This window comes from Pelecanus crispus, chromosome Z (genome assembly GCF_030463565.1).
Source record: "Pelecanus crispus isolate bPelCri1 chromosome Z, bPelCri1.pri, whole genome shotgun sequence".
NCBI lineage: Eukaryota > Metazoa > Chordata > Aves > Pelecaniformes > Pelecanidae > Pelecanus > Pelecanus crispus.
Window position 1 is genome coordinate 14,599,921 of NC_134676.1, and position 13,934 is coordinate 14,613,854.

At 41.9% G+C, this 13,934-nt stretch overlaps 1 protein-coding gene across 1 annotated transcript in view; it reads right to left on the reverse strand.

The window, feature by feature from the left end:
• RANBP3L (RAN binding protein 3 like) overlaps window positions 1-12,807 on the reverse strand; it is a 33,126-nt gene extending 20,319 nt beyond the window's left edge. Inside the window, exons 1-5 of the mRNA XM_075726817.1 lie at window positions 12,552-12,807; window positions 2,345-2,403; window positions 2,033-2,069; window positions 1,342-1,419; window positions 206-280 (exon numbers count right to left, since the gene is read on the reverse strand). Coding sequence (XP_075582932.1) covers window positions 206-280; window positions 1,342-1,419; window positions 2,033-2,069; window positions 2,345-2,403; window positions 12,552-12,807 — 505 coding nt within the window. The remainder of the gene's footprint in view (window positions 1-205; window positions 281-1,341; window positions 1,420-2,032; window positions 2,070-2,344; window positions 2,404-12,551) is intronic.
• Window positions 12,808-13,934: the final 1,127 nt, after the last annotated feature.

Below are 13,934 nucleotides of genomic sequence, written 5' to 3' on the forward strand. Positions count from 1 at the left end.
AAATGCAAAAAACATTTCTTCTATTGAACTGCCAATCCTCCTCCTAAAACATTCCTTTCTCCTGTCCGGATGCTAGCCTAGTCCAATGCACTCCAGCTCTGTCCTGCAGAAAAAGCATTTCTGTACACCTCGTTATTTTAGCTAATACCTGCTTTTCTACATAAATATTTATTGGGTTTGTTGTTTTCTTTTTTTTTTTAATTACCTGGCTGGGAGGGAGGGAAGGTAGGAAGAATGGTAAAGGAAGATGATCTCCCTCTTTTCTGAGCAAGAGTTGTATCTGAAAGGATGAGAGACTGAAATTATTATTTGTTTGGAGGAAAAAAAAAAGATTAATTTTAAGGTTAGGCAATTTGATGTCATGCCTTCATTGGCACTAGAATAAATTATTATCTGCTAACTACCAGCTTTCTGAAGTAGACTGTTAGGTTATGCCTATACTACTGAATCGGAGAGGTCTCTGAGGCCAAGTGGCACAGCCTGGCTCAGGCACGCTGCTTGCAGCTAGTCCACTCTCTAACAGTTCTGTCTTGCAGACTGCCAGTTGGAGAGGTTCAAAACAGAACCAGGGAGTGAGCTATCAGTTAAGCAGTGTGGACAATCAAGAGGTCAAACACTCAAGCTTCCTCCTGCACCCTGCTTTATTTTTTGATATAGGCATACCCTAAAATTTCTACTGTATCTACGATTTTCTGTGTATGATCTCAGTATAATTTTCAGAGTAAACCAAACATAGCTTATCTTAAATCCTCTTAGCTACATTCAGGTGTGTCACAGGACTAGATAAAACAAAATATAGTGTACACATATTAATGCCTGAATTCAGAAATAACTTTCTGGTCCCATTCATATGTTACTCTAAAAAACAGATCAATCCTTCTGCCAGTAGCCTCAGTGCCTTGCGTGCACTTCCCATGGAACAATACACAGTCCTTAAAGGGCCTTCCAGGTCAGCTGTTGGTGGGACGGAAGGAGGGGTCCTTCTGGAAAATGCTTTACATTTTCAGGAATTGCCCAGGGAACACTGACTGCTTCCACAAGCCAGGGAATCTCATTCCTTTCCAGCCCCACTCCTCCCTTGACTGCGTGAGCAACTAACTCAAGGAAATTATATGAAATACACCTATTTTTCACTACTTTATTTTATGTAAGTATGGAAAATGAATATATTTTTACTTAAAAATTGGAAATTACCATCAAGTTTATATCAATGTTCACATTTTCATGACTTGCAGCATTTCTACAGTGCAGAAGCATTTCTTAGGAAAATACCTTCTCATCTTTACCAGATGAGAATACAGAACTATAGTATTAAAACATGACTGGAGCTAAACATCATACCTGTGTTAGGCTGACAGTCAGACTTCTGGAAAGTAAAAGATGATGATCTTGCACACTTTCTGGAACAACTAATGAAATCTAGAGAAAAGTAAATATAATGTTCTGCAGGGACAGACTGGCAGGACATTTCAGCAGAAAGTTAAGATATGGAATTAAAACCTGAACACAATAAATTCTAGGAATGACTGACAGGAACGACTTTAAGGCAGTACCTAAGAGCATGAGGGGTTTGGAATCTCAGTCAACACCCGGCACAAAGCCCTAGGAAGTCTTCTTTATTTCTACTAAGTTCAGGGAACGTAAATCAAGGACTTGGAATCAGTTCAGAGCCCACAGGCTCAGAAGACATTAAGAATGAGAAGTTACATTATAATGTAGCCTAAACAAATAGAAAACGGGCAGCTAGGAGTTCATATAGCTGATGAATATACTTGGCCAATTTTCAGGGCTTCTGAACTTTGGCTTTCTGGTAAATATCAGAGGTAACATGGAAGAATTCTTGAGGTAAGACAAGGGCATATATGTTAAGACATAGTAGGTGGCCCCACAACCCACATAGTCTTAGTCTACTAACAGGGATTTGTCCCTGCTCATACAAAGTAAGGGTCCAAACACTACTTTCACAAGGCAACAGTCAGACCTATGAATAACCCAGTGTATTATTATACTGTTTCAATGAGGTTGTTATTACCATTTTCAGCTTTGCAAATTGGGTCTTCTGCAGGCCGCTGGAAAAAAAATATGTGTGGAAAGGTCAAGGAGAATAGAACAGCCATTTTCTAGACCAGGACACAAAGTGTGTCAATCCAGCATATATGCATTAAAAGCAGTCTTGTTTCTAGTTTCTACTTTTCCTTGTTCTATTTTGAGGCCATTTATTACAAGCGTTAACCTGGGCTAAAATCTTTTATTACTGCTAGAATCATTGTCTATAGAATCCTCATTTCTCAGCACTTTTTATCAATTATGCAAAAAAAAAAAAGAAGGGGAAAAAGCTTTTTACCTTCAAAGGTCGGTCCTTCTTTTGAAAAACAAATGTCGGCTGGGCAAGCACTGATCTCTCTAGAAAAGAGACGAGATCATTTTTATTAACAATTCTATAATAGCGCTTCTCAACCACAGTTCTCAAAGTGCTGCGCAATAACAAACAGGACTTTATCCTTTTGTTACAAAGGAAGAGAATATAGAGCCGCAGTGACGTACAGCACAGTCTGTAAATAAAAAAAAAAGGTAGAGTCCACAAATCCCAGTGTGTGTGAGCTTTGCCTAACTAGATGCCATAGGATTTGGCCTCATTTTTTTTTACACTTCTTTTAGTTAAAAAGAACAAAAAAGCGGTTTTAGCCTTTACAAACAACACCTGCCATCCTTTAAGAACAAGGGTGAACTGCAGCTTTGGTTCTCAGAAAAGTGCAAGGATGTGAAATGCAAAATGATCCCAAAACAAAAGCAAGGAAATGTGTTACACTTGGCCTCTCAGCTACATTCACACTTCCCATTCTTTAGGCTTCAGGTAAGTGAATGTGTAGCGTCATTTTTGATGTGACAAAGCATGATATATAAACATATGAAGTTCTATATAGCAAATTCTACTCTCAGGCATACCTCTGCATTTCTTACGTATGACTGAGAATAACTTTGGATACATGTTTCTTTTTTTTTTTTTAAATCAAACAAATTTCAGCACACAGTTGCCTCACATCAAATTTTTTGTTGATTTAGGGTTTGCTACTTCTACATCTTACATGATTTCTTTGAGCTACTTACTTTGCTAAGAATGAGACCTTCACAGCCTGTGCAACTCTAATGGACTAACTTTGGTTGTCAGTGTTAAAGCAGAAGTTGTTTTCAGATGTACCACCAATTAATGACACATTTACTATGTCAATAAATTGTACAATTGAAGAGCAAAAAAGCAGGCACAAATAGATTTTTTCAGACCACCATGTACAGGATTCACCTCATGCTAGCTCAAGATGTCTGTAACGTGCGGTCAATAGAATCAACCAGCTTCTGAGCATGAGCATATTTTACTTGTGTACGTTAGGAGATGAATGGAGACCAAGTCCTTCTCTTCTGGAGAAGAGGAGGCTGAGGGGAGACCTTATCGCTCTCTACAACTACCTGAAAGGAGGTTGTAGTGAGGTGGGTGTCGGTCTCTTCTCCCAAGTAGCTAGCAATAGGGCAAGAGGAAATGGGCTCAAGGTGCGTCAGGGGAGGTTTAGATTGGATATTAGGAAAAATTTCTTCATGGAAAGGGTGGTCAAGCATTGGAACAGTCTGCCCAGAGACGTGGTGAAGTCACCCTCCCTGGAAATGTTCAAAAAATGGGTGGACGTGGCACTTTGGGATATGTTTTAGTGGGCATGGTGGTGTCGCGTTGATGGTTTGGACTGATCCAATCTTAATGATTCCTAGTTTTTACTTTCATTAGAAAATAATCCAGCCACCAAGCCAGGAAACATGAAATTATGACTCTACCCTAAATTGGTTTAGTGGTGGACTTGGTAATGTTAGGTTAATGGTTGGACTGGATGATCTTAAAGGTCTTTTCCCACCTAAATGATTCTGTGATTCTAAATGCATGTATTTCTCTCCATGTGCGATAAGAACAGACTAGGGTGACTACCGAGTTATATGACTGGCCTGTGGCCAGAGAAATCCCACACTTGATATCTTGTTAATTGATATTTGACAGAATATATATCACGTACACACCATTTTTATAAGACTGTTTTCCTCTGTTTTATATCAGAATATTTACCTGTTCAACAAAAATGTCCATGTGAAAATATATGGATTGATTTTTTTATGTTGCCTTGCACACCTACCTGTGACCAAACCACTCTAGCATTACTCTCAGTTACTTAAGGGTTTAATAAAGCAAGTAGCAACCTATCAGGGAGGTTTTAAAATTACTAAATAAATACATATTCAACAATCCAGAAAAAAGTAAACATTGTTAAAATAAATGCTAAGTGTACATAAACTGGGGCAAGAAGCATGAAACTGTAACTCAAATCCAGCAATATACAGACACAGCAGTAATAACTAATACAGTTCTGCTGTTGTTGAAGTTAATTTTGTATTTACTTGGGCATTATGTGTGTGCAAAGGACTGATTTTAGCAAACTTGGCATGCTTTGCAATGAAGGTCTGGTTTGTCCTTAATAGAAAAAGCAGAAAAAAGTTCACATTGTTCAACTCAAAAAAAGATAATTCTGTGTCACTGAAAGTTGAAGAAAATTTCCATAATCCGGTTGCAGCTGGGGGTCCGTGTCACGGCATGAGATGGAGCAATTCCACTTCTATTCACTAGAGGGGAGTGGCACACAAAAACAATAGTATTTCACTGAAATAGGACTTACTCAATATAATAGGCTTTTTTCCTGTCTCCTTTAAAAAAAAATGACTTGTATTATTATTGAATAAAGGAAAAATACAAAAATTAAAGCACGTCTATAGAAACCTTCATATTCTCCACAGCACCTCTCAAAGCTCAGAAGCTAGCAGTATTTTGAAAGGTACATTTACTACTCCAAAGCATGGAATTAGCAAAGAGTGAATTGCTGTGAAAAAGGAACTCACTTTCTCTCACAGAGTTAGTTTTTGCTGGAGCTAAAAGGCTGTAGGGAGTTTGAAGGAATTAGGAACACTCACTACAATTTAAACAACAAAATTCCAGTAATAGTTTAAAACCCAGAAGTTCCTGAAGAAACATTCATTACTGGTTGACTACCCACAGAAACATGTGAAGCTAGGGTATAATGGTACCTCTTGAAGATAAATATGCGTATTTTGATATTGCAGTAAATATAAAAGATATATCCCACGAACTGCTTTTGAGCCACAGGGAAAACTTTCTTGCTGTCAGTCGATTTAGTCAGAGGCTGCTGATGCTGCCACGGTTATAATTTTTACAGTTCTGTATTGCTTCTACCCAAATCAAGAAAACCTTTTTGTAATTCCTGAAAAGTATTCCAAGCAGCTCTTCAGTAAGTTCTTCAGTCCCCAATCAGGCCATTCATAACAGAGTTTTAAAAATGTATTTGTGTTAACCATATATGAATATATTTGTGTTAACTATATATGTACCCTATGCTTCAATTTCCAATCATATTTTAAACTTCTAGATATTCAAGCACCAAATATCTGCAGCTGATCCCCACCAAAAAAGCAATGCAGAATTACTTGTGGATGTAACACAAAGCCATCAAGGAGTTACCGCACTCGTGTCAATGTGCTGATTTTAACACTGGTGAGCAACTTGGCATTTCTCTCCTTTGTTTTCTGCACTAAGGTTGCTGCTGCCAGGGTGGATGGCTGTGTGCTGGGGGAAGGAGAAGCCCTTCTGCACCCTCCTCTCCTAGCAGTGGTGGGGGGCACCCAGACGGGCAGTGTCCGGCTGTCCCAGGGAAGAGGCAGCAGCCACCAAGGCCAGGTGCTGTGGATACGGAGGGATGGAATGGGGTGGGCTGGGGCCGCCCCTCCTCCTCATCACCAGCGGGACACAGATGGACACAGGCTGGCTAGCGCCTGGTTAAGACTGGGCCACTCCAGTCCTCAGCAGCTTGGCACTTGGGGATAAAAGAGGCTGTTGGAAAAGTTACCATAAAAACCTGCCAAATGGGCTGCCTCTGGCTGCAGGGACTGGAATAATCCACCAGCCTCAGCCCAGAGTCCAGACACAGGACCTGTCTGTCTGCCCATGAATAATCACCACAGATTGGGCTCTCTTTTCCTCAATACAGTTCCTCTGAAGCTGATGGATTAGAAAGGTCTTGGCCTAGTGTTTGCTGCATTCGGAGTTCAAAATAAGCTTGCCCACCAGACACATTAGAAATGTCCAGTTCCCTTGTTTGAGATCTTATCTGCACGGCCTCCTGGCTCCCATGGCACAGACGCGCTACCAAACGTGTTCTGAGCTGAGCTCCCCGATGGGGAAGGCACGCGGCTCTCGAGCCCACTGCCTGCTCTGCTCTGCTCCGCTCATCCAGCGCGGGCGTCCTCACTCCACCACTCTGCTCGGTGCTCTGCCTAGCACTGTACATGCAGGCAATTGGCAAATTGGTCATTCATATGTCTGGATGGAGACCGCATTTATAGAGTTCCATTTGAAAGAAAATACAGAGGTGCATTTTGGGAAAAATAATTGCTGGCTGCTGCCTAAGCCGAGGAAGCACTAGTCCGAATGACATGCAAGAAATAATGTAAAACTGCTTTCGCCAACTTTGCTCATATCCCAAAAGTCAGCATTGTTCATGAGGTATATGGGTCCTTCAGCCTTTGCTGTGACATTCCACTCTTCACTTTTATTGCTATTGCTTTTCCTAAAGCTCTAGAAATGTCATAAAATATATCCATTAAAAAGTAAGTGGGACACTGATGGTTTTGAAAATTTTAGAGTTATTATTGCTCCATCTTGCCCAGAGAACAGATAAATGATCCTTAACCTTTGAGGGCTAAAGACACAGTGGAGAGAATGTGAGCCCAAATCTATCTCCAATTTTCAGGCAGTCATATGTCTGAAATCGTATGTTGAAAGTGGTTGACAGTGCTGTGGCTCTATTCCTCCCAAAGGAAGCAAAAACTCCTCAAATCTTTAAGAGGATAAGATAGGAATTTGTGATCTCAATAAAAGTTTTTTACTTCTGACTTTTAAACAGTAAATTTTTACATTTTCAGATTCAAAGGAAAATAAATTCTATTGCATCTTCACCATTACCAAACTTGCCAGAAGTCTGAAAACATTTTAATTCCTATTCATACCAAATGCTTTCACATTTTTCTGTCTAAAGTTAGAAACCTACATCTATAAAAAATAACAGGAGAAAGTTTTATATCACTCAGAATGGCTGACTCCAGTGAAAGCTGCGAGTGTCCACCAAATCTAAAAATCAAACTGATCTTATATATGCATTAAAGTGCTAAAACGCAGGCATCAGAGTTTGACAGCAACTACAGTTCTTACATGTAAATCACATTTTTCTCCTCCAGCCTTAGCAATGTATACTATTATAGAAACAAAGTACAGAAACTGATTTTCTCATTCAAATTTGTGTTCTATTCAAATCAGTTTCATTGGTTAGTGATCCCTTTATCTAACTACAAAACTGAGTAACTAAGCGATTAGGCTTCCTGTGGTGTCAGAGGTAGGCAACATCAGCCAGATTTTTTATTTCTTGCTCAGTGACTAGACAACACCTTCGTCAGGGACCAGCCAGTCAGTGTTGAAGAAATCTGTAACTACTTTTTCAGTAAATTAACTTACTACCTTATAAAATGTAAGCTTAGACACTTTACATGGTGATCTGCTTTTCTGCTTTGTACTAGATTTTAAAATTAGGCTTAACTGAAAGCCATATGAAAAACTCTACTTTAAATAACTTACCACAGAGCTGTCAATAGGTGTTTTTTATTCTGTTTGTCAGTTGAGTGCCATTAACCAGTTAATTGGCAGGATTCTCATGTCTCTGTTGTTTCTTTCAACATTTTCATATAGAGAATTTCTTTAAAGGCCAAATGCCAATCCACTGGATTTTGCCTGAGCTTCTACTATTCCCACAATTTTATACATTATTTGTATAGGTCTTTACAAATCACTACCAATCCAGCAATCAGATATTTCAGATTGGCTTAGCTACAAAACTGAATCTGTTTTATAACACAAAACCTGAAAAAAACCCACCCAGTAGTTCATAACTGCCAGCAAAGATGTAAGACTGATAACAAAAGCTGACCTGTAAAAAATAACATTTTTCTAGTAATTTCTTAAATTAAAATAACAACTTGTACCTCTTGTTTTTTGTAGCAATCCCATTTGCACCTCATAGGAAAACATTTAATTCTAAACCAGAAACTACAATTTTTACTTTACATGGTAAGGAAAAAAAAAGAAAAAAACTTCTTACTCAAGGATCATTTTCTCAAATAGAGTAAGAATCTGGAAAATTGTATAATTTCCAAGTAATGTCACTGACTTACAAAACCTTTAACTGCATCCAGCTTTCCTTTGCAACTTCCTAGTACACGTTACACAATACACAAAAACTACAACATGAAAATTTATAATCAGATTATAATTTTATCCTATCAAAAGATAAGGCTATGACATAGTATTAGCAAGCTTCTGCGCTCTGATACGCTATAGTATGAGCTTCACTAGCTTTGTATATTACTGCTATAATTTGCACAGTAAAAGCAGAAACACTTCTGTATTTTGATGTTACAGCTTAGATTGCTGCTTCCCAAGTCATAGAACTCAAACCAAATAAAGTTAAGCAATAACAACAGATTCTTGCACATAACATTGCCATTCTGTTTGTTTGTTTCACATACAAATTAGCTCAATGGGAACATGTAATTGGGGAAGATGTTGAGAAGAAAAGTAGATTTACTGGGAATTTATTTGCGGCATCCCCAGAGGTAGTTTTACATTACTAAAATACTAAGGAAAAAAAAACAAGGGAGAGCTTTGCCTCTGCCATTTATGAATATATGCTGTTTACATCTATTACTTGAAAAAGCCGCTAAGACAAAATATTGTACCTCGTATTCTGTGGCAATGTACGCGAAGAAAAAGAAAGCAGCAATGGACTAGCACGTAAGTGGAAGACATGGATCCAGAAATTAGTACAGTTCCATTAAAAAAAAAAAAAGAATTATTTTGACTATGCTAGCTGATTATCTGTCCATTAACATGTTGTCTGAAGGAGCATCAGAGTTAAACTATGTACTAATATGACCAATTTTTGTTCAATATGCTGCAAAACCACAGGAAACGACCTATACTTCAGATAATAAAACTGCAATAACAGGAAAAAGAGAAATACATATAGTGAGATTATGCAGTAGGATAAATTAACAAAATACTTTGCTATCCAAGCTCGGACTCATGTTTAAATATTACTTCTGGGTTTTGATACAAAAAGACATCTGTTGGTATTTCCAGAGATGGACCACTTTCATCTAAAAAGAGGTGAAAAAATAGTAAAAGCTTTCTGGCTAAGAACAGGATTTGCCAAACCTGCAGTAGAACCACAGTTTCTGTTTTATAAATACTCACTGAACTTTGCAACATAAAATCGAGTCAGTTCACAGCCAAGCGAGAGTGCAACAAGGCAGCCAGCCAACATCTCAGGTCCCTCAGTGACCTCACTACGTAAGCCAGGTTTTCCTCTCCCAAAACTTAAATAAGGAAGGTGACACAAGGCAAAATGGGAATGTCCAGGAACAGGACTTTAGGCATCCAGCTTAATAAAATTGACAAGCTTTAAGATGTACAGAAAAAGCTTTTAAAAATTTCGCATTGCTGATCCTGAGTAACAGCTCTGTTTCTGGAAGCGCGGAGCAGTTGAGAACTCTGGTGGAATTCACACACACAGCTGGCTGCTCAGCACCTTTGAAAAATCAGGTCACTTATTTAAGACTCTATGTATGGACCTGGAAACCTACTTTCAGATTCTCATTTATTACCCTTCACACTTTTGTTTCTGCTGATGAAGCATATTCAGTACTTTCTAGGACAACTCCCTTAAAAATTAAGGTCAGTTTTAATGCCAAGATAGCAGGATTTTCCAAGCAAATTTACTTTTTTTTTTTTTGCTAAGACATTGTGAGACAAGATTGATTAATTAATTTGCATCTAAATCCATTATAAGTCCATGGTGGTTTTTTTTAAATCAGTAACCACTAAAAACAAAATGGGAAAATAAAACTGGGCCATAAATCAAATGAAATTCTAATCTGGTCAAATCTCCAATGCTAATCGGAAGAGTTTTCCCTATGCAGAGGTACCAGAGATGCATATTGCTATACAGGCAACAAATTTGCAAGTTCAGGATCTTAGTCATACTTCCAGACTTGTAAGCTAATAGAGTTTTTTCTTTTAGAATACTCTTCTATTGAAGAGTATCAGTGAATCAATAAATTTTCAGCAAGTTCTCATGAATCCTGTTTTCCAAAAATGCTCAATAGAAATTGTTGTGATTGGTCCAAAACCATGCTGAAGTTTTTAATGAGAAGAAATAGTTTCAGCATTATTAAAATAAAGTATTTCAAACATATTGAGATGAAATTGTGGACAAAGCCCTTCATTTTTTGAAAAACAATGTTGTTGCGAATTTCATTTCTAGAGGACTTAAACATATACAACAGACATTTGGCCACCTAGCTGTGCTTGCTACATAAGTAACTGTACTTCAGTGGCCCATGAAGAGATTGCTGAACAGAGTACTGCATGCTGTTCAAACACTCTGTATTAAATACGAAATGCATGTTGCTTATCTTGGGTTCAGAGTGCATCCTGTAAATACAGTTTGGGGAACTGATAAATAACTTCACACATCCCTGTTTGGATCAACAGAGAGTACATCGTCAAAGAAGCGTGCTTCCGTTTCATCGTACTCGGAAAGAGGAAAGGAAAAGTTCATCCAACTGACTATTGCAAAATAAAACTTCTGGAAGAATTTGTCCTAGGACAGCTTTACTGTACTGTTAAGACTCCAATCTTGCACATCCTTTGCCATACAACTAGTTCATAACCCCCATAAATAATTTCACTGTCATCAGTGACATTATGAGAGCAAGGATTCTTCATCCAGGCACAGTTGTGCAGAATCAGACCCTAACTTCTTAAGGCATGTTCACCCTCTCTTCTATCACTCTTCTCAATGCTACAGATTCTAAATACAGTTTTCTTGATCAGTGTGGAAACGGTTCTTTTACCGAAACAATGCCATTTACTACTCCTGGCTTCCACTGTGAGCTTACAGCATGCCAGATGAGATTTAAAAATTAACATACTTCTCTTCAGCCATGGAAACTCAGCTGACAGCCTGCAGAAGTGTTTATAAATACAGCATATGTCACACCCATTCATCTCTGTAGAGCACAATCCTCATCTTTATATGGGCAAGACATAAATAGGCATTAAAACAAACAAACAAAAAAACCTTATCCCAGCAATACTTTAACGTAGTTTCTGAGAGAAATGAAACCCAGTTGGCTTTATTTAAAACATTAGTGTGAAGAAAATATTTTTGGGACACTCATCACTGCAATGTAGTTCTAGCAGTGATGCAATGCCAGAAGTAACCGTGTCTCTAGACCAGTGGGACTGTGCCAAAGTATGTAACCAAAAATTGTTTTATAAACACTGAAACTTGCAACATCCCAGTGCTCAGCATTCTTAATCTATCGTAAAAGCCTGTAACATACTCAATGCAAGGGCAATAAAATTCATAGGCATATAAAGCTTTACCATTTTCAGGGCATTGTATTAAATTTCATAAATCCCTACAAAGTAGCACAGAAGTAACGGGGGTTTTGTGCAGAAATTGAATATACAGGTAATAAGGCTGTGATCCAACAACACTCACACGTCCTTAAATTTTAGGCATGTAAGTAAATTGGACTATGTGTGCTCAACACTAAGCACAAACTGAAAGGCTGGTTAACTGGTAAATTAGCCCAAGCACTCTTAACTGTATCAGTCATAGTGTCAGGTTCACACCTTGAAAGCGCATGCTTCCGCTTGCTGTTTCGGGTTCATGCATCAACCCGCGTGGTAAAAAATGGTTGGTGGCCTGACCTGCAAAATGCCCTTAATATTAGCACTTGGGGTTTTATGCATCCTCTTAAAAAATGTTACAATGACAATTTCATATAAACCATTCTCAATTCTTGGCCCTCCTCCCTACCTACATGATAAAGGATTGCGCTGTCCACCTCTGTAGTCAGTCAAGTCTGAGGAGCTGGACTGGGCCAGTTTTCCTCCCAGTGCCCAGGTAAGCAGGGCAGGGCAGGAATGGCCAGGAAAGCAAGCGCTGTTCCCAGGCATGGCCAGGAAGGTGAGCGCTGCTCCCACCCGGTGTCAAGCCCTGCATTTTGGAAGGCTGCAGAAAGTTCAAAGGACAGGGGAGTCAACACTTTTAGAAACACAGACCACTTTGGGGTGCTCTACAAGTAAAACCCCAAACATACACTGTCTGGTAGTGTCTTTTCTTCAAATAAAATACAAATTAGAGATTCATGACAGATTACCACTAAAAACTTGCAATAAAAAAACTACAGCCAGCCAAGCTCTTGTTGCATCACCCGCAACACTGCCAGCGACCGGGCATGTCCTTTGCGTTTATCCCATTCCCCAGAAACGTCCTTGCAGGGGGAACGCAGGAGACATGCAAAAGATACTAGCCAGCAAAACCTACCTGTACAGCATTCCTCCTCGGGGTTTAGCTTGCCACTACAGGAGCCGGGGCAGGGCCTGCGGGCAGTCTGTTCTTGCAGGGGAGCAGCTTGGTGCGGAGCCCAGGGGTCACCGGGCCGCTCTCTTCTTTTGGGAAGGTCGGGCTTAGCCTTCGCACCACGCCTGGATCTGACTGAAAAGTCATGGCCTGCACAGGAGTGCTGTATACCTGTATATAAAACATCCCCCTTGCAAGCAGGAATTGGCTGGTTTCTCATTATGAGGTCCTCAGAAGTACCTTTATAGATACAGATATGTAATCGTATATGTATATATTATGTATATACAGGCCGTAGTTTGGTCTAGAAGTCTGGGTTCCGTCGCCTTAGCTGCTCCCCAGGCCACCCCCTCTCAGGGCCAGCCCTCGCCGCCGCCGCCGGGGAACGGCCGCGCCGCAACGGCCAACGGCCAACGGCCGAGGGCCAACGGGCCGGGGCCGCCGCGGGACGCCGGCCGCCGGGCAGCGCCTCAGCGGAGCGAGCGGCGGCGGCGGCCCGCGGGGGAGTGAGGCGGCGCCGGTGCTACAGTGACAGCTCGGGGCAAGCGCTTAGCGGGGGCTGGCCGTTGGGAGGGGATATGTAAAGCCCGGCAGATTAACATAAGAGGGCGGGCGGCGAAGCGGCTGCAGGGGCTGTGCGCGGTGTTCACCGGCAGCGGCTGAGCGGGCGCGGCGGAGTGGGGGGGGGCGAGTGTCAGTCACGGGCGGGCGCAGCGGCGTGTGCCGGGCGGGGAGGGCCGGGGCCGCCCGCGACCCTCCCTGCGGAGTGGGGGCCGCGGCGGGACAGGCCGGCGGCTGCCGCGGGTTGCTTATGGGGTTGTTAGTGCCCGCTGGCGGCTGAGGCAGCGGGCAGGGCCGGGAGGCACTGCCGGGCTAGCTCAGTTCCCGTCGTGGTGAACTGCCCCCCGAGGGCCGCGGCGGCTGATGTCCCGCTGCTCCGCAGGCCGCTGCCCGGCGGCACTGCGGAGACGGAGCTTACAGGGCCTTCACCGGGCTGCGAGGGCTGAACGCCGTCGCCCACCGCCGCCTGCAGCCCGGGAAGGGGCGGCGCACGGCCGGCAGCTGCCTTTGACGGCTGGTCCCGGCCTGGGCCGCGGGAGCCGGGGCCGCAGCCGGCGGCTCGGGCGCGGGCCCGGCGGAGCGAGGCCCGCGGCGGCGGGGGGTGGCGGCAGCGCCGGCCGCCAGCGCATCCCTCGGGGCGGCCCCGGCGCCGCCGCCCGCGCCCTGCGGCGGTCGGTCGAAACGCAGCCTGTGGTAAAAATGCACCCAGCAAAGCCGAGCCCCTTAAAAACACCGGTGCCGCTGCCCTAGTTGGTGGTTCGTCACGAAGGTCCTATATTTTCCCCT